The following is a 22,457-nucleotide window of genomic DNA, read 5'->3' as shown; positions in this document are numbered from 1 at the left end:
TATCCAATAAACAGTCGTGGCCTGATGATTTGACCAATCAAAACGCGCTTAATGTTTGTTAATCACTGATTCACGTTTATTGATCTCAAGAAAACATAGCATAGCTGGTTTGACGAAACGAGCACATGCAGACTTAGATTTATATTTATTAAAAGTTTATAAAACAAATTTTCTCGTACTTTACTTTTGAAATCAGAAATTAAATTGTTACTAAACTGCATTACACTGGAATATTTATGTGCTCTTTAACACTTCGTACAATTATTCAGTTTGATGCACATATTAAAAAAACGGGATAAATTTATGTTACCTTGTCCTTCTGATACCAATGTTCACAAAAAAATTGATCTTATAATTTGTTATCAAGCGTTACAAATATCAATTTTTTTTCCTTCAGAATTTGCCTAGAAGTATTTTACGTAACTTTAGAAGTTCATTTGTAAAATTCTACTTTTATTGTTGTTTTCTTTTTTGTTTAATGCAAAGTTACACAAGGGCTATCTGCTCTCTGTGTCCATCTCAAAGCCCGAAGTTTAGTGTTGGTAGTATGTAATCTTACCGTTAGCCCACCAGAGGACGTTTTGTTACTGTATAAAACTGAAATAATATAAAATAATCATGACATGTTGTCGTTGTCTTTTTTAATTATTGTATTAAACATTATTTTCTCCTTTGATCGAATTATTCACACCTCACCTAGATAATATCAATGAGTTTGAATGGAATAATTTTGTAGCTCATTCTTGGTTAACGTCACAGTACCTCGTCACGTCAATTATTTTAGACTTTTCAAATCAGCAAAATATCAATTTCGAACAATAAGTACTTAATTATTTTTACTAAAGTTTTAAATTCAGTACTTATAGATTTTTTTCTATTGTAATGAATTAGATTTGGTATAAAATAAAATAAAAATTCATACTGACAATACCTTATTTTTTCTCTCTCTCTTAATTAGACGACAGCTTGTCTCCACGATCATATTACTTGGGCTGATGCATTCGTTGTTGTATATAGCATTTGTGAGAGAGAGAGTTTTCAGCAAGCACGCATCTTAATAGAAACAATAAGTGCGATCAAAGGTCTACGATATGCTCCTGTCATCCTTCTGGGTAACAAGAGGGACTTGGAGCACGCACGGCAAGTTGGTGTAGACGACGGCCACGAGATGTCCTTACAGTTTCAGTGCCAATTCTACGAAGTATCTGCAGCAGAGAATTACGTTGGAGTTAGTTTAGCTTTTCAAAGTCTCATTCGAGAAGCGAGAGCCATGCAAGCATTGAAAACGCTACCAATAGGACGAAAAGTGGGAGCTGCCATGACAGTTTCGAAGATGATTGGTATGGTTTTTGGGAAAAGTGGAAAATCCTTACGAAATGGGAAGAAGCGACCATCTTTATCTATATAATCGTTTTGATCATTCTTTTCTGATTAATCGCAACTGGAAATCCATTATACGCGTTCTTTACGTCTTTACTCATATGAAGGTAGAAAATAAACAGAGTTCAGCAAATCAACAATCTACAGAAAAAAGGAAGGAAATGTTAACATCTATAGCAATTAGTCATTTGTTGTATTCCTTCTATTTGAAATTCGATTACGTTAGTACATCCACACAATTAAGCAAAAGTATATATTTTTGCTAGCCATAACAAGTATAAAATCTCAACCAAAAGCGTATATTTTTACAAAAGTATTCATATTATACTTTAAAAACGATATATATTACCCTGTTTATATTTGTATTCTCAATAGATGTGAAGATTGGACTTAAAGGTTTTCATCATATTGCACTTGGTTTACATATGAACTATAGTAGATCGAATATATGTAAAAACGGCTTGTTTGGGTTGAGAAAATATTTTACGTAGAGGAGCGAACAACGTTTCGACCTTCTTCGGATAGTAGATCGAAAACAACATATTGCACTTGGTCTACACATGAACTGCAGTAGATCGAAAACAACATATTGCACTTGGTCTACACATGAACTGCAGTAGATCGAAAACAATTCGGTACTGAGAAACAAATCTTTCAGTGATTTGTTTCAGTATTACAATTAATTTCTGGACTTCAATGTGAATTTCAAAATATCCGTGTTTAAAACTGTTGTCAGTTGAAGGAACACTAACCTTCGTAGTCCCTTATTATTCAGATGGCTCACCAGAACCTTAACCGTGTTTCGATTAAAACATATGACAATGTCACTCAGTGAAAGAATTTATTCAACCCTGTTTATATTCTTCCTATTTTCGGAGTTTTTCAACAGTTACTTGTAAGTTCAATGATTGCTTTATCCAGCTGTTTTGTGTGTGTGTGTGTGTTTATTTGGTTACTGCTACCAGAATGAGGCAATTTTAGCAAAGCCAAACCAGGAAGACGTGGAGTTTTAACGTTTAGATGATACATGTATATAATTGTATTATACATTATGTCATGCTGTTGCTAGTATGACACTATCCTAAGGGCTGTGAGTATTAACTGAAACAAACTAAGGTACCCAAGCCAGAACTGACATTTGTTTTGTTGCGTTCATGAGGATAGCGGGACGGCATGAGTGTGCGTCATTCATAGATAGTATCAAGGAAGGAAATTGAAATAAGTATATCAAACTCGAAAAATGAGGGAATATAAAAATAAGGTGTTTTAACATCCTTCTGGCATGTATATTCACGAATCCAGAAAATGTCATTGTGATCAGAAGTCGGGAAGCTGGTATATTTTAGTTAAGGACATACAGACAAACAGATCAAGTCACTACGTGATATAAATGTATATGTTACGCCTTCTTCAGTGTTATTTGTTACATTCTCTGTATAATCACTGGTCCGTAACCTATCGGCACATTTCCTTCTTAATTTAGATACAAATATTTATCAGACGTGAATTCGGGTTGGGATGGGACACACGTCTTCCATCAACATTTACAGTTAAGAGACACAATATAAAAATGTTTGGTCTGAAGACACAGTCTATACACCGCTTTATAAACGTCCCTGATCAATCTTAAGGTTTGTTTGCTATTTTTTCTTGTCAAATCTAATTACAGAACAGACGTATTAACTACATAAACTGTGTCACCACAGATGTTAAGAGCGCACTCTTTGCGGTTTATCTTGTGTTATATCCCCATTTAGAATATCTACATAAAATGCTTTGGATAATCATGAGCCGATACAAACACACCATCTGCAACAATACACGTGCCAACACGTGGTGGTGCTAATGGTTTGAAGGTATATCGCTTTCAAATTTGTAAAAACAACACATAACGTTTATTTTAATTTGCATGATTTTAAACAAATGGACTCGTTAGTCCAGTTATATCAGTATTGGTTGACATTACATAAGCGAATACATCTTTTTATTATTATAATACGTTCATACTGCTAAAGGCCGGGCGTGGCACAGTGTACAGAATATGTATTTGAGGATCCAAAGCTTGCGTCCCGTTGTCGCAAAAACCCGCTCTTCGCACTTTGGGGTTGTGGGTGCGCTATAAACACGACAATTAAATCCCACTACCCAATCAGAACAGAGTTGACTAGCTGTCTTGTCTCAAGCTATACACAGATAACTCTTACGTAACTTTGCGCTACATTTTCAAAACGAATAAACATTTTGTTTCAAAAGGTTTAGTGCTCTGAAAATTTATTTATTTCTGGTAAGAAAATCAAATCATGGAATGATCTTAACCTATCCTATAAGAAAAGAAGCATTGTAAAAAAAGGTTTTTTTTTTCTCTCACAAAGCTACGGCTGTTACTCGAATGTAGCATGTGATACAATAACAGATTTTGAAACTAACATATTTTTAAATAAAGATATCTAACATCCCAATAAATGCAAAACATTTAACAAACCCAAATTTCAGCGAATCTCCTTGAGATGATGGGAAAAACTAGTCCGATTATAAACATAACTGATCTATAAATTATTTTTAAAATGCTCCACGAGTCCATTAAATAGTTTGATTTTATTCTTTCGTAAATGTTGTATACAACCAGTGTAATAAAACTGTCTTAATTAAGCACTGGTACATATTTTATTTAAGTCTTTTTAACAGAGACTATGTAAAAAATTTAACAAACGTAATACTCTGAATAAGAAACGTAGAAATAAGCACAAGGTTAATAACTCCGTTCTTCAGCACTTCGAGTGCAGCGTTACCTTCTGCACAACTTAGACAAAGTATATTTGTATAGAGAGTATAGTTCAAGAAAAGTAATTCTTTGGAAGGCAAAAAAGTATCAGTGGGTAACCACCATCAAGATGCTAGAAAAAGACAATCCTGTGTAACGTCGCTATGACAACGTTGGCACAAACTTACATATTTGTAATACACAAATATATCTAGAAATTATAAAAATTACCCTCGTTTACCTCCGTTCCAAGAATGAAGTAGTCTAAACCAGAAATTAAGAACTTTTAGGTAATATTTTCTTTCATCAATGTGTCAAAAAAATAGGAAATCCAAGACACATTTTTCTAGATCAATTTCTAGGAAGCATGTGAGGAAAATTACACGAGTATCGATTCATTTAGTGGGATTCAAGTGGTATGTCCCCAATACAATTTCCTATGCTCGTGAAGAATATTACACGAGTATTGATTTACGTATTATGATTTAAGTGATATATCCACAACTATTTGAAAGTAATCTACCACACGTTCTTCACTAATAATCTAAGATCTCTATTCCAGTTATTTCATGAAGAACACAAGACAATGTTACCATAATCATTACATTAGTTTGGAAATATTATATTCGCCACTAATTGATAAGCCTGAGTACTTCAACCAAATTTAAAATATCTGTACTACATTAGGCCAATCGTTGCGTTACTTATAATGAAATTGAGTGTAACACGTTAGACCGCTCCCTGTGTTACTTGAAACCAAAATTATTGTACCACATGAGACTAGTTATTACGTTATCCATAACCATAATAAACGGAAACCACGAAACTATTCATTGAGAAATCTATAGCCAAAAATGGCTGCATTAACTGAACTACTTACTGCGTTACTTATAACCCAAATGATTGTAATACACGAAATTATTTATTAAGAAACATGTAACCAAAATTACTGTATTATACGACAACATTCATGTGTACTTTTGTGAATAATAAAATCATTGATGGAAAACGTGTCACTACTATGCTAGTCATTTTTCAACGGATGAGGTTACACCCAAACTTCGTTAACTAATGCAAATTAATTTATTGAGCAACGTATTTTTTCCATACGTGAACTGAATTAGTCTGTGCTAAATTTTATAAACAGGCTTAATCCTATTTCCTCTCCCTCGTTTACATTCCGAAAAGAAAATACATAAAAACAAATTTATGCCAGGTTTTAAACATTTCATTAGAAATGGCAATAATGTACAGGAAAGCCTAGAATATATATGGAATATTCTGCGTAGCACCCATATATGAAAACTATTCTTTACACAGTAAAATATGCATATATACATTAAATAAATATAGCTGTTACTAGAAGCTTAACGACCTTAACTCAATAAAAATATTTTGTGTGGTTACATTTTGCTTTTTATCATGCCTCCCCTTCCCGGTGGTTCAATGGTAAGCAACAAATAAAATACTATCCTCGTCATAAAACCGATGTTCTTAAAACGTACTGTGAATTAAGCTAGAAACATACAAAATAAAATTATTTTAGTACCTTTTAAATTATAAAAAAAAATCTTTTTGAAACCATTCCTCATTGAAAATGATATGATAACGATATTTTTATTTATAGTACTGCATGTACTTGTTCTTTTGTTAGTTTCAGTGTACTTTATTCATATAGCTGATAATTGTTTTTAAATTTATAAATGATATTATAATAAAAAATAATAATATGTTCCCGTTAACAGATTATGGAGCATTGAAGTGGTTGGTGATTTTTTGCAACTTAGGAAACAAAATAGCATGATGGCTCCAAAAACTCCAGGAATAAAAGCTGAATATTGTACATTGCCCTAAAGACAGAATGATGGTAATATTGGGGCATTACCATAAAAAAATATGCTCTTCTGATGAATCTAAACGCTATAAAAAGAGGGTACACAGTATAGTAAAGATTACCAAAATAAGGTACACCAGAGTATAATCCAAGTTGTGACATATACAAGTGATGATTAAAAACCAACTTAGTCCAACATTCAATTAAACGATGCTCACGTATAAGATACGAGTTTAAAATCAATCATTCTGTGGTGTAAGAATAGTGCATGAAGACCCTCGTAAAAATCAATTACTCCGGCTAGCCCAAAGGCAAAAATGTTTTGGGTATAATAGGATTCATTATGCATACAACATGGCTTATTATGTCGAAAGTGGAACATATTTGTGGACAGAAGTAACAATTATAGATGTAAATAACTTTCCAATGGCTGGAGATTTAAACATCAAAAAGACACTAAAAAAAGTGAGAGAATGCTTCTATTGAGTTGAGAGAGAAATGGTATAAACCTTATGAATTATGTTTTACACTCACTAAAGGCCCATGAAAGAAACAACATGGGAAACTACAACAGAATTGCATTACTGCATCACTTTGGAGAGTTGATGTTGATGTACTTGGTCCTCTGCCACAAAGTAAAAGTGGAAGTAAATATATTATGGTTTTGATGATATATTTTATTAAAAGTGCCATTATACTTTTATACTCTTACACACAAAATAGTCTCTCACAAGAGCCTTACACAGAATGTATAGAAAAATTACGAAATATCATCAGCGTAATTTTAATTCTTAACTTTACATAATATAAACTTAAATCAATTAGTGATAAAATGAAACATTTCTACGATGTAATAATTTACAAATGGGATTTAGAAACATTGAAATAAAAACAAACTAAATTGTTATCGTTATGTGGACTGAATCTCGAATTAATTGCATCAAATAATTTGAAAGAACCAATCGAAGAAAGAAAAAGTTACAACACATATATTTAACATTACTCGACTTGTCATCCCTTGATTTACGTGAAGGAATACCTCTACCAACAGTGTGAAATATACCTACATAATGTTCATTAATATTAGTGACTCTTTAATTGTTTAAAAATGACTACCCTCCCAATAGCACAGCGGTATGTCTGCGGACTTATGCTGCTAGAAACCGGGTTTTGATACTCGTGGTGGGCAGATCATAGATAGCCCTTCTCGTCATCAAGAATAGATAGCCCTTTTTTTAAAACTTTGTGCTTAATAACAAATAAACATAAAAATGACTAAAATACTTAATAGATATATATATATTTAAGTTGATTGTATAATCTCTCTGTATTGAATTTCGAGCAAAGCTACACGAGGGCTATCTGTGCTAACCATCCCTAATTTAATAGGTAAGACTAGAAGGAAGGCAGCTAGTTATCGCCAACTCTTGGGCTACTTTTTTCCAACGAATAACGTTCTCTCTGCTGAAAGTGTGAGCATGTTTGGTGGGACAGGGATTCGAACCCTTGATCCTTAGATTGTGATCGACCGCCCTAACCACCTGGCCATACTGGGTATCATGATTAATGGAAGGTTATAGTTGAACATGAAAATTTGCTTCCACTATATGTAATTGTAATTACGCAAAAGTGTTTTTAAAATCTGCAAAACACAAAATATGAAGTTGCATGGACCCAACAAACCTTCGTGCCAAGTTTGGTGAAGCTCCTACAAGAGTAAAGTGGAGTTAGAAAACGAAAAACCCATCCATAAAAATATTAAACTGCGGAACTGAAGAATTGTATGTACTTCCACATAGAACCAGTGAACCACCATACCAATTTTGGTAAAGATCCATTTACATCCTGCAAAGTATTTACATGGGCATACACTATACAGTACTAATCTATTTATATAGTTTGTTTGTTTGGAATTAAGCACATAGATACCCGTGTTGAACAGATCACAGATAGTCCAGTGTGTCTGCAGAGCCGCTAGGGGGCATATTTATGTAGATATCTATACACTGTTGGCCAGTAATGAATTTCTAAATACTTAACACTGGCTGTGGTGATAAACAGTTATAAGTATATCTAATTTGCTCACACTGTCGTGTTAATAGCTAGAAGCCCTACGGTGCCTCAGACGTAAGTCCAGGTGTTTAACTTGTTAAAATTTGAGTTTTGATACCTGCGATTGACAAAGCAAAATAACCCATTGTGTAGCTTTCCGTTTAACATACTGTTCTTGTTTAGCTATAAATATAAGTTTTCAATTCATTAAAATGTAAGCTAACTTTTATTGAACTTTACAAACAAGAAACACTGGTCTTTAAATTCAAAATAAGCATAAGTCGTTTACACGGCATAGAATAATACCAGATTTTATTTTACTATAGGGGTCGCTAAAGACGCATAAAAACATCTACTGGTCAAATAGATTTACCCCTCCAAATTTGAAGTTTCTATAAAGGGATTGGTATTAACGGAATAGTTTATTTACGTTATTTCTAAAATTTAACAGTTAGAAATGGAAACAGTTGCTGTAAGTTTCAATAGGTTATTGATTATTCAGCCTTAAGCACTTGCGTTTTAAACGATATTATCGTTACCAATGTCAAGTAGTAGTACTACAGCGTTATGTAAACTAGTACTAGCAGCAATACAAATAAAAATATTTGTATAGATCGTTACTTTGAAAATTAGGCTAGCTTACACTTTACAGTTTTGTTAGTGGCATCGTTATTTGCAAATTGTGCGTTTAGAAATTATTCATATAATTTGTATTTAAGTTTTAATTTTAAGTTAAAATAATGATTTAAATAAGTGACCCTCCTTGCTACCACAACCAGAACTACACTATTACTAGGCTGAACTGTAGAACTTTGACCAATAGTAATGTGTATATGTGTGTTTTCGTACAACAAATTCACATTGTGCTATCTGCTGAGCCAACCGATGGGAATCGAACCCTTGATTTTAGCAGTGTAAATCCATAGGTTTACCGCTGAACTAGTGGGGGCAACTAATAGTAATACTGATGGTATTAGTAATATTATAAACTAAATTCTTGTCATATTGTAGCTTGCATTTTTATTATTATTTTTAAATAATTAAGATCCATCCATGGTCCAAATAAATGATAAAAACAGATCTAGATATTTAATTTTCAACTAGCAATGCTACATATTAAAATTGTCATGTGTCAAAAATAAAAATAGTACTCAAGTTGAAATGTATACTAAAAAGCACAAAATAAAAACGATTCAATGACTTATGAAAAAAAAACATGCTTTATCAGTTATAGCAGATTTAAGGTGAACATGTTGCTCAATTAAAGTAAGTTTGCAACTTGTTTGTTACGATTTTGTGCAAATATCCTCTTTAACAATTGTTACCACTGACTTTTAAAGCAATAAGTTGTGTTTTTATGCAACATATATTAAAACCAATTAAGCTGTACTCATAAAACTTGAAACAATTAAATCTACAGAATTACATAATCATTTCCATTAATATAATTCTATAATAAATGTGAAGACCTAAATAAATTAATAGAGAAACACAATGACTACTCTTAGAAGATTAAGTCATCATACTTTAAACTGTAACATAATGAGAGAATGAATATCTTAGATTATCTCAATACATATCTGTAATTCAAGCTATTTATAATTTATTGGTGTTTAATGTTTTCACTCTTTTAACTGTGAGGGCATTATAATGTGGCAGTCAATCCCACTATTATTTATTGGTAAAAGAGTAGTTTAAGAGTTGGTAGTGGGTAGTGTTGACTTGTTGCCTTCCCTCTTGTCTTACACTGCTAAATTAGGGACAACTAGCACAGATGGCCCTCATGTAGCTTTGCACAAAATTAAACAAAGCAAACATATTTTGATGCTACACAACTTATACTTAAAGATATCTTAAGCCTGGGTAGTCAGTTTTTGCCACGACGTTTAATCTTTAGTTTTCCAGTTGATGTAGAAAGTGATGGTTTTTAGGATAGCTGTGTGGTCTCATTAACATCTTTTTGATATGATGCCATTATATATTTACAGAGTTCATTTTTTTTGCTGAGTAGATCATATTTTAGAATTCTATACAAAGAAAGGAAAATCTAATTATTATGTTTGCTCTTACATGATAGTTTATGATTATTTTACTGACACAAACTGGAAATTTCAATTTGAGTCATAAGGACATTTAGGTGAAAGACATCTGGTATGTTGTACTCAAGATCATAGAGTAAGATACATGTGTTTGATCACTTAATGACTTAGACTAATATATTTTGTTTTCTCACATAATTGACAAAAATTTAAGGATTTAGATGTAGGACTTGCAATTCTTTTCAACCTATATTTTAGTTTTCATAGGGAATTTCTTGTTTTACAAAACCTCAAGATAAATTTAATTAATTCCCAAGTTTATGGTATTTTAAGGTAAAACAACATAAAAGATATTGTGATAGAAGATGATTTAGCTCATTGAAGTTACTTGTTAAAAAGATGAAACACATCAGATAAATTCTTCAAATTAATTCATCTTAAATAGGGCCCTTCACATTTCTATTTTAAAAGGGCTCAAACCAGCAAAACAAACCATTTTATCAGATGAATCTTTCATAAATGTATAACTAACCAAAAAAATTATCAATTAGAAATTCTGCTGTTAGACCTTTGAAATATAATTGTCCTACCTTCTTATACTTAGTTAGTACTTGTATAATTTTCTTTCACCCAAAAGTGGACATCTCGTAGCATGACAATTTAAACCCCCAAACAAATACAAACACTTGTATTAAGTACCTTCCTAGTTCTTCTGTATTCCTGAGAAAACAAGTTTGAAACTCAAAGCTTCCCATCTTAGGTTAAATATCATAAGATAGATATAATTCTAATGGCTCATTTCTATGCTTTTTCTAACTTATTGATACCCTATAGTAACAGGACCAAAACTATAAATAAATGTGACCTCAGCAGTTTAGTCATTAAATTTAAAAATCCTTACAAGTACTGTAATATTAATATTTTTGTCCCTTCCCCACTTTTCTTCTGACTCCTATGTTATTAGGGGCTCTGTAACCAACAGTCATGGAATCTCAAACAACTTGGTATGCTTGTAAATATTTTGGAAAACTGCTTAAAAAGCTGGTGAGGTCCTATCAATAATCTAGGGTTATATAAGAACAGTAAATTTTGTGTTTTGTCTGAATTTATATTTTTATGAAACTGCTTTTTTGTTATTTTTTTACTATTTCAGGAGGATCCGACATTAGAAAGGCATTTCAAGGGTCATAAAGATGTAGTTTTAAGTGTAGACTTTAACCCCAACTTGAAACAACTTGGTACGTTTAAGGTCTGATTATTTGATGTTTTGTAACTGTTAGAAAGAGATGCTGATATAGACCATATTTGGGTCATCTCGAAAAAAAAAGTTCTCTCTTTACTGGTTCTTACAAAATTGAGTAATTAAGTATATATAGATATTGTCGTTTTTATTCACAAAAAGATTCTTTATTTATTAAATGTTTGCACAAATGAAACAAAATTATTTTGAATCTTGGGTAAAACTTGAAAACCTTGAAGTTTTTGAAATCCAGCTAATAATAAACTCATTAAATGTTTTATGGCTTAATACAAGGAATATATTAAAGTTTTCACAACCTACAATAAAACTGATTTTCAGTATATTTTTGATACTCAACATTGTCAACAATCATTTAATAATTGTCCTGTCTGTCACATCATTGGAATGTTAAATACTAATTTGAAAGTCTATTACTGATGCATTTTAAATTATTATTGCACTGTGACCATCCTAAATTGAATGCTGCATTTTGTTTTCATGCTAATGTTTCCTTTGAGGACTTACCAGTTATGGCTTAAACTTTTTTTTTATTTCAAAGAATTATATTAACTTTTGGAGTTTGTTTTTTCTACATATCTAAATATAATTCACATATCTAATAGTTGAGAACTAGATATCAATCCCAGGGATTACACAAACAGGAGTCTGGCTGACTTTCAGAAAATAGAAAAGTTCCTGTACTGATGCTACCAGTGAATTTTTTGTTGTATATTGTATAGTAATGATTTTTATTGTGTAATAGTAAATACATAAAATGTGCAAGTATAATTTTAATTAGAATAATTTTGTGTGTGTGTGTGTGTGTGTGTGTTCACGGTAAGACTTGAGACCTTAAGAGAATAATTTCGATTCAGACCTTAGGTAAAATTTTACCTTAAAGTTTTACTCTAAGTTTATTATAAACATTTATGTATATTAGTAGCTTATACCATTGATACTTTGATTTTTCTCCATTCTGGTCATTAGTAGAGACTGTACTCTTTTTTTTTTTTTTAGTGGATTGGAGGTAAAATACTAAGTATTTTGTAAAATCAGGCTTTTGTAAATATGTAGCTTTGCAAAATCAGTTTTGCAGGATTTTTCAGATACACAGAAAAATCTGCATTGGTAAGAACAGTGAACACTTTTTTTTTTTAAAATCTGTAGTTATCAGTAATTTTGCAGTCATTACTCAGGATTAGATCACCATGGTGGACAAAGAGCAATTGTCCTTTGAATAGCTGTGCACTTAAGCAAATAAAAATGAAATCCATAATTATTAATGTTATGTTAAAACTTGATATATATCTTAGTATTTAAGCAAACAAAATATTTTCAAAGTTATACATAAGGCACTTCAACATTATTCTAACTTCCTCTTCCACCAGATTCACGCATCTTTATAGTTCAAGGTGCTCATTGTTTAAACAGTTGATGCATTTGCATTATGTGATGTAGTTGTTTCTAACTTTATACAGCCAATTGTACAATCCTTGTACTTTTATAATGAGTAAATGAGCATTTAATATGAATTTCCACATTCTGGCAACTAAAGAATTCAAATTACTAAGCCTGATCTCTATTGACTTAATGACAACTATTTGAACATTTCTTGATCAATTATAGAAATTATCATTCCACAAGGATGTTATATTACAGAGCATAAAGCTAGTACTTAATGTTATGCTGAAGATGTTTTAATAATATTTTATCAAATATTTTCAGTGTACTAGTTTCGTATTAAATTAGCAATCTTTCAGACCATACATCATGGAGTTTACTTTTAAATAATCAAACGTAGAACTGTTGTGGTGGTATAAGATTTTTTTGTAGAATTGGTGCTGATGTATTTGATTTTTAACATGCAAACATAGATGTATATATTTGTTTTCTCCTTTTAGCATCTGGAGGAGCTGACAGTTGTGTGATGATATGGCACTTCAAACAGCAAATGAGAGCCTACAGATTCATTGGTCACAAGGTGCATATGTTTGTTCTAGCAATTATAGTATTTAAACATAGTAGAATGTAAACAATACACTCTGTGATGAAAGGTAAGCCTGTATGTCTATAAATTAAAGATATACAAGTATATGTACCTTACCTTCTTTTGCTTTAAATGATGATTAAAAAAAAAACTATTTGAATAACAGTTTGAAAGTGAATGCTTTCATTTCTAATCTGTTGTAAGCAATTACATCAACTACGAGGGCTGTTCAAAAAATACGCGGACTGTTTGAATTGCTGCTCCAGGGCTGTTCAAAAATCATGACGCTGGACTGTTTGAATTGCACTGCTCCAGTTGGTTCCAGGGGAATCCGCTTGGTGTCGCTAGGTTTGCACAGATCAGCTGATTATGATGCCATTTCCCGATTGCATATATCTTCATTACACAAATGAGGCCAAACACTCGATCACTGTTCTTCCCCACCCCCCCTACTCACCTGACCTTGCTCCTTGCGATTTTTTCTTGTTCCCCAAACTCAAAAGACCCTTGAAAGGAAGAAGATTTGAGACAATTCCTGAGATTAAGGCAAATGCGACGAAGGAGCTGGAGGACATTACAAAAGAAACGTACCAGAACTGTTTCAACAAGTGGAAACACTGCTGGGATAAGTGTGTGTGTTGGGGAGGAGAGTACTTTGAAGGGGTCCCAGACCTGTAACTTCTAAATAAAGTACATTTTGTTTTATGACGTCAGTCCGCGTATTTTTTGAACAGACCTCGTATACCACTTGCACAGATGCAGAGGTACAGATAAGAGGCTCAGCATAGCTACGTGGTTAATGTGCTCAACTCATAATCTGAGGTTCGTGGGTTCAAATCCCTGTTGCACCAAATATACTTGCCCTTTTAGCTGTTGGGGCATTATAATGTGACAGTCAATCCACTATTCATTGGCAAAAGAGTAGCCCAAGAGTTGGTAGTGGGTGGTGATGACTAGTTGCCTTCCCACTAGTCATAAACTACTAAATTAGGGACGTCAAGCACATATAGCCCTCGTGTAGCTTTGCACGAAATTCAGAAACAAACAAATTACAAATTGGAGCAATGTAGCTAAATTGGTGGAACTAACAAATGCAATCTCAGCTACATTGGTTACATATTTCAGTTGTAAGATGTTTACATATATATATACCATACTATATATACTCTCTTTACTATATACTGAAATTTAATTGCAACAAGTATCATAACTTTACCAGTTATATATAAATATAAAATTTCATGCTATTTAGCTTGTGATATTTTATTGTAGAATTTTGATAATTAATGTATTTTTTCTCCTTGTATCACTGACAGCAGATTAAATTGAGATCTGTATTGCTGACCAACAACTTGTATTATGTTTGCAAACTCTTCAACCAGTTGTTTTTGAAAGTTTTTTCAATATATTTCAATGTTTTGGAACTAATTAACTTTTCTTGTATCATTTTATAAATGGATTTTTTTCTAACTTTGTGCTTTTTTTAGACAATTTTGCAGTTGTTTGTCCAAAGAGAAATATCTTTAAAAAATATCTGTAGTTTAATGGTATCATATCAGTACATGAAGCTTCTAATAATAGGATTGAAGTCCATTTTTTCTCTTTAATCACTGGGTGAGAAATATCTTAGTTGTATGAATTTTTTTTATGGATAGGATATGGTCACTTCTGTCATTTTTTCTCCATCTGGCCACATTGTGGCCTCTACATCTAGAGACAAAACTGTGCGCCTTTGGATCCCAAATATGTAAGTCTTATAAATTAGTCAGAGATCTAATTGTTCAGTTATTTTTCTAGAAATGTTCAAGCTCAGCAAAGTTTGTTATTTGAAAAATATCTTTCTCAGTAGCAATAGTAAGCATTTATTATAATATTTATCTTGCACACTTTTGAAACATAATTAAAAAAATAGTCTAAAAAGCTACATTAAAATAAATAATAAATAAACTAAAATATTTCAAATAGCAAAGTGTAAACATGTTTTATGAAGATAAACAGCCAGTACCTAGTGAAAAGTGTTAATTCCTCAACGTTTCACCTTGCAGCTTTATCAAGAGGAAGGAACCCTACAGATCATGAGCCTACTTTTAACAGAACAAAACAGCTGATGTAATTAAATATAACAATCATATGCTCCCATGTATCTTCTGACATGCAGTCATGTTATTAACACTGAAGAGTTAACAGTAACAAATGTATTATAAGAATATAATCATGGTGAAGAAAATATTCATTTAAAACCAAAATGAAAAGATGACTTATAAACATGTAAGCCCAATAAGTATGTGCATGAAAAGAGTGAATGTAGTTAAAACCATGTGTTCATTATTAGAAAAGGAATAAAGTAGGTGTTAAAATGTTCATATACACATATAAATAAATCCATTATTTAAATTTGAAACTTTCTATCCCTGTTAATTGAAGATTTCTCAAATCTGAAGATATAGAACTTCTTATACTTACAAATATTATGAATTTTTTATGTTATCATCCTTAAATATTTTTGTGGATTATTTGATTGAGCTCTCACATTTTTATTATTCACAGCATAAGATGAATATATTGAATCTCCTACTTTTCTTATTTTGTAGTTTCCTTAGATTCACTGATTATTTACAGGTAAGAGTAGCAACACAAATAACTAGAGATTCAAACGGGAAAAACTTTGAGAGTAAAAGCTGTAAACATGACTGTGTTATCGAACAGAGACTGAACATGGTAAAATCAATTCATATTTACGACAACAACAACAGAGATAAAAATAGACAAGTCCACAAGATATCACAAGGCATTCTATGGGTCCACTACAGAGATTTTGAAGAAAATGGAGATTCTTTACATTGAGAGAGTGTGAAATTAAATACAGAAGCAATAATGTCATATTTCTGTCAAGCTACAGGGGCTACTTGTATTGTGGTTTGCTCTAAGTTTGGAGAGTTTAACTCTAGAGAATTTCTAAGTTTAAACATGGTGATGCTGATGTTACTAGAGAATCAATGATATATCTCCACCAAAACTGTCTTTGAGAAATGTCTAAAAATACCTTGGTAGATCACTTATAGAATAGACTATAGAATGAACATATAAAATAAGCTTAGTACTGCATTAGGTGTATTTCCTCTACGTGGAGGTGTACATGCTCTCTAAAACTTATTTGTCTTGGAAATTTGGGTCAACGACAATGTACCTTTCAAATCTTACTGAGAATGGAATATTCTAGTACGCCACCTATGTACATGAAAAATCATGCACCCCATTTGGTTTACAGTGGGCACTATAACTTAACATCTTTAAATTATGCTAGTTATAAAGAAAACAACAAAAACTCTGCCTTGAATGTATTTAGATGTGGCATGTTCAAGCTTTATTTGAAATTGCATGTAATTTGAGTGACATATCAATAATTAGGGTATTTATTCTGAATGACTACTAAGTTTTTCACATATAGAAAAGATACAAAATAAATCTTTTCTTTTCAGGAATATTAAGGTATCAATGTTGTGTTCCATAAAGATAGCTTTTAGTTGACTTTTAGTGTTAAAAGATATTCTTGGATTCTATTTAAAACTGATGTGCAGATGTCATAACTGTCAATTTGTATAGTTTCTGTATAAAAATTGTATATGAACTGTACATGAAATTAGTAAAACTTAACTACATAATTTTTATTTAGTTAATAAATAAAACTATTCTGTAGGAAAAGTGAATCAACTACATTTAGAGCTCATACAGCAACTGTGAGAAGCGTGGATTTTTCTAATTGTGGTCAGTTTTTGGTAACAGCCTCGGATGACAAGTCTGTGAAGGTACTTGGTCAAAATGTTATTAGATAGTACAATATATAGAATATATTCTTTTATTATTGATTTAACACTATATTTCAGTGTAAGTCAATACATTATCTTAAACTGATATTTTAACTTCCAGTGATAAGTGATGAAACACGACATCCAAGTCAATGATTGTTTTTATTTTGTATATTCATATCAAGTTTTAAACTGAGTATTTTTCAATGATAGATGTAAACCATTGTGTCATTTGGTAGAACTATTGAGGAATATGTGAGTTAATATTGTACTTTATCTCCTTTAGGTTTGGGCAACTCATCGGCAGAAGTTTTTATTTTCTTTAGTACAGCATTGTAATTGGGTGAAGTCTGCTCGGTAAAAAAAATTTTTATTGTTTGTGCATGTACTTTTATCAGTAGTTCTTTCAAATCAGGGGCATAAAAACTAGAAATGTCATCACTCCCTCACTTTTACATCTTTCACTTATTTAGCAAGTGTAAATTATATTAATGTATTAATTTTCTGGAGGTCATCCCTCACCTCTGCATATTGAGCTTCTTTTAAAAGCTCCTTGTACTGTCAATCTCTCATTGTAAAGCACCTTTACCTTGCAATTTCTTTTTACACCACTCTTTCAAATTATTGTATTTAAAGTTTGAATGGTGAAATATACATTTTTCTTAACATCTGGTATTGTGTGAAATATATATAAAAGGCCTTTTCTTTAAACGCATATGATCAGTTACATAAGCTTTGTTTACACTTAAGTTGAATGCAGTTGATTGACTGCTCATCCAAGATTTAATCAGCTTATACATATAAAAAATTCCTGTTTGAAACCAGTACTTTATCGCACTTCACCGAAAAGCTTAATAATCTACACTTTACCTTTAACCACCATTAGGTTAGCTACATGCTCTTGCACAACAGTGTAGTTGGAACTGAAAATGCTCACAATAGGTAGATATAGAGTGAACATTTAGATCTTAAGTTATGTAGTTTTTCCTTTTTTGTTTATTATGGAAGTATTGAATGTGGATTCAATTATACAGCAATTGTATACACAGATTTGTAGCACATGCATACAATTAATCTGTTTATTGTGCAAAATTGTTTTTATGACCTTAACAGATTTAAGATACAATAACTTATATAATTATAATTTGTACAGAAGCAGTTTAGCTTAAAACTATAAGGGTGGAATAGAAATAGTGTAACACATCTAATAATAATCACAAATACAAATTTATTGGTGTCATTTTTTTTTTTACTAAACTATGCTAAGCTTTTGAGAAATACAATCTTGAAAAAGAAAAAAAAAATAATTTTCAGTATGATGTTTATACTGCTATGTAGGGTCATCAGGCAGTTGAACCATTGGTTCCTCTAGTAGCCTTACAAGAATTGGATAATAATAACAAACAAATTTAGACACATAAATCCTCTTGTAGGTCTAAGATTAATAATCTGTTTTGCTCTTGTTAAAATTAAATCTCATTAATCCATTGAGTTTTGCTGGACATTTTTTATACAACTGTTACTTAAGGGTAGGGGGCGATCATTGATGAGATGGAAGATTGGTTTCTGTCTTTACCTTTTATTTTCCTTTTTTGCAGAAAGACAACATTGTTGTTCATCAGGCTTATTCTTTTTGGTGTTGTGATGCTGTGTTACCACTGTATTGTGTTGTTTAGAATTAATATAAAGATGCATTCTGCTGTACACCTTTTTGCTTTTGCGAGAAGATTCATTTACTCAAACTAAATCACACAGTAACTTCTGAATATTCCTGGTCAACATTTGACAGTTTTAGTTTGATTACTACACCTATTTACTTAGTTCAGTTTTGTGAATATTAAATGTGTGTTTAAATGAAGAAATAATGATTTACTTGTGCAAAAAGTTAGCAAATAAGGAAAATTTCTGTTTTAGCATCAGTGAACATTAGCCTAAAATTATCTTATTGAATTTGAAATTCAAGTAATAAAATTTATCATTAAATATACTGGATTTTGCATTCTTCTTTTCTACTGAATTATATGAAAGAACCTACCCAATACTAGAAACCATTACAAAAATGTTTATGCTCATGGCCACTTTGTTCTCAATCTAAATCTTTGTTTCATATGGGATAGCCAAGCAAGTTTTAGGTCTTAGCCACATAATGATATTTATGTATGAAGCCTCCTGGACATAATGTTAAGAATTGTTTGTGTATTTAGAGAGAGAGAGAAAGAAAAAAAAATAATTGGACATCAGAATGTTTTAGGGTAATTTTTTTCACTGCTCAAGAATCTCTTTTTGGTACTTACAATTCTTTATTACTGTGTCTAGGCTTCACTTAAACATTTATTTTCACAAACTGCTATAAAAGGAATTTATGTCGTGTACATTAATAACCAATCCAGATTTATGACCTTTGATACACTTGTAGTGTGTGTGTGTGTGTGTGTGTACACATATTGTATGATTTTGGCATGTGGTTACACTGACAAATTATGTTTGATCAATATAATAAGTTGTCATTTCTGGTTAGATAAGCCATCAACAACTTTTTTTTTTTACTTAGTTTTTCTTGTGATGGCCGACTAATTGTGTCTGGTGGAGATGACGAACTGTCAGAATTTGGGACACAAATAGTAAACAGTGTGTGCATACATTCCCAGAACAAGGAGGGTAAGTGAAAGTATATTTTACTTTTTAAGGAATTTAAAAGTTGAAAAAATCAGAGCAAGTGATTGCTTCAAAGCAATATAATTGTCATGTACTAGTATTATAGCAAATGCTAGCTGAAAATTAACGTAATTACCATAATAACTACGTGTTAATTTGATGTAAAAAAGTCAGATTTGAAATAGTCAGAACTATAGATTATATAGATTTGTAGCTGTATAATGTAGATCTAATATACATTTTTTTAAATAATGCTTTTTTTGCCAGTCAAAATTTTAGTTATAGTTTGATATCCCAAATAAAGAATTTAGATCAGCAGTGTGATTTTCATAAATATAACTAGTTAACCATATTGACAGGGGTACCCTTTACTAATCATGATACAAACAAATTTAAGATACAATAACTTATATAATTATAATTTGTACAAAAGCAGTTCAGCTTTTTGCTTATGTTATACCAATTAACAGCATAAAATAATAACAAATAATCCATATTTTAATAGTGTATAAGTTTGAAGTTCTTGATTCTACAAAGCAATATTTTAAAGTTCCTTAATTTCTCTAGTAATCTTCTCTGTTTCACCTACCACGTCTCAAAAAAGTATGAAATTAAACATAAAGTACTCACTATGAAATCAACAAAGCTTATACAAACCATAATTTTGTAGCTTTTTTTTCTTACAGTGCTATTGTTTAGAAAATCAGACTCTTCCTGCTGCACTCAGTTGTCACATACTATCTTTGAGGACTTATTAATAGTTGTCTCATATTTAGTTATATATTATATATAACTAATAGAAAACCAAAGTTTTTATATATCAAATGACGTATTGTATAATGCCATGTTCTGAACAGATAACTTTCAGTTGTGCTCAGAGTTCAAGTTCATTCCCATGGGAAAGCCAACAACTAGCTTGGATGAATTTATAATAGGTTTTATCACAAAGGTGGAAAGCCAGAAAAATTGTCTACATTTTACATGTTATTATTCCATGTTCTTTGGTACATAATTTAATCAAATAAAAATGATTTAGCTCATTACTACCATTGGTATAAAAGAGTAGGGTTAAGTCTCATCAACAATGAACAGTGAGAAGATTGGGTCAGTACTTTATTTCATGTTTATATTCTTGATTATTATAAAAGTGTCTACAATGTACAAATGGAGATATTTTTAAGTTGAGATTAATTAAAGTAAGTAATAATATGGTAAATATGTTCCAGGAGATGTGCAAGTGAGCATCTCATGGGTAATGTAATTCAATAGTATAACATGAGTTGCACATTTTCCAAGTGATTTACAAGTTATGGCATGGATAGTAGTTAGACTCAGTTCAAAGGGGCAATTGCATAATAAGATTTAACTATAAATGGATGTATGTTGTTACAATGTTAACGCTACTTGGGATAAACGAATGGAGTTTTATGTTACAATTTGAAATCATTCTAGAACCAAAAAAGGGTAATATAGATTTATTACAAGTTGTTTTTTTTTGAGGGGATGGTTGTAAGTTCAGTCAAAAGTGAAATCTAGAGAAAGGACAGAGAAAATAACAGATAAAATATAAAGTATTACTGAAAACAAACTTTTGAAATATATTTTGGAGATTTGAGAAATTACACAAAGGAAATTTGAGATGAGGAAGAGCATTGTTAATCTTAACATGAAAATCACTTTCCACACATACTGTATAAAACAAATATTTAACATATTCATAGACAAATCTTTATTTTAGTTTATTAAATAAATACTTCACTGATATGATTTTGAATGTGGAAGACTGCTACATTTTGTGAAGATATACACACTATATTAACTGTTAGTAGTATCAAGTCTATAAAGACTAAACAAGTACAAAGAAGTTTTGTGGTTAGTCAAATTGACCAAACCTGTGTTGAGAGAGGTAATGAAGTTAAATTTAAGTAGATAGAGTAACCACTTATGCTAAAATTTGTAAAGTCACAAGCGTTTAAAATCAGTAGGCAAGGATGTTGAGCAAAAATATTTTAAATGCAATGTTTTGTATTATTATGTAATCTATCAGTTAAAAAACAAATCTTAAGTGTAAAACTAAGTTTTACTGATCTGTATACATTTCAATGCTTGAACTGTTGAATCAACTGTTATTGATTAGTAATTGTTCGTGATTTTTGCAAAGTTAATAATGTCTTCAACACCAGTTTTATTAGATTTTAGAATGGTAATAATTTTGTTTGAACTATGAAACACAAACAAAGAGATAAATGAATAAAACATCCCATAATAACATTGTGCTACTTCTGTACTGCTCTCTTGGAATATGTCTCAAATTTAATATTTTTTCTTGTGAGCATTTTCTCTGTGATGCACTGTACATTTCATTGGTATCAGTACTTTTTTATCTTTAATGTAGAAAGGTAGACAGTCAGTAACATTAAGAAATCCTTATATTAGTATAGTTTATGTAGTCAGCATTGTGATCATGAAGCATACTTTTTTCATTTTGTTTATATATACAACACTTGTAGTCTTTCATAATGAAAAAGATTCAAACCATCTATCTTTGCTCGTACTGGACAACAGATTTCATATCATAAAACAATGCAAAGATGTATGTACAATTAACAAAACTTAGTGACCTCTAAAGCTTATTTTCATAACATTGGTCTGGTTGGTTTGTGAAAACTGATGTTACTGAAAATACATGCTCTCTATGTATAT

The 22,457-nt window shown here is 31.2% G+C and overlaps 1 protein-coding gene and 1 pseudogene across 3 annotated transcripts in view; both read left to right on the top strand.

Annotated features, from left to right (window-relative positions):
- Positions 1-1,895, top strand: part of LOC143234080 (ras-related and estrogen-regulated growth inhibitor-like protein) — a 53,546-nt gene extending 51,651 nt beyond the window's left edge. For both annotated transcript variants that reach the window (XM_076471136.1, XM_076471135.1), the window contains one exon: positions 959-1,895. In XM_076471136.1, the coding sequence (XP_076327251.1) occupies positions 959-1,408 (450 nt within the window). In that variant the 3' untranslated portion in view covers positions 1,409-1,895. The remainder of the gene's footprint in view (positions 1-958) is intronic.
- A 6,461-nt stretch (positions 1,896-8,356) lies between these two features.
- Positions 8,357-22,457, top strand: part of LOC143235179 (uncharacterized) — a 31,085-nt pseudogene continuing 16,984 nt past the window's right edge. Inside the window, exons 1-7 of the transcript XR_013018960.1 lie at positions 8,357-8,499; positions 11,220-11,304; positions 13,208-13,287; positions 14,949-15,040; positions 16,991-17,099; positions 17,386-17,456; positions 19,651-19,757. The product of XR_013018960.1 is annotated as an uncharacterized LOC143235179 (transcript). The remainder of the gene's footprint in view (positions 8,500-11,219; positions 11,305-13,207; positions 13,288-14,948; positions 15,041-16,990; positions 17,100-17,385; positions 17,457-19,650; positions 19,758-22,457) is intronic.

The sequence above is a fragment of the Tachypleus tridentatus genome, chromosome 12, assembly GCF_004210375.1.
Source record: "Tachypleus tridentatus isolate NWPU-2018 chromosome 12, ASM421037v1, whole genome shotgun sequence".
Classification (NCBI taxonomy): domain Eukaryota; kingdom Metazoa; phylum Arthropoda; class Merostomata; order Xiphosura; family Limulidae; genus Tachypleus; species Tachypleus tridentatus.
The sequence above is the reverse complement of the archived record's forward strand: the minus strand, read 5'-3'. Positions and strand labels throughout refer to the sequence as shown.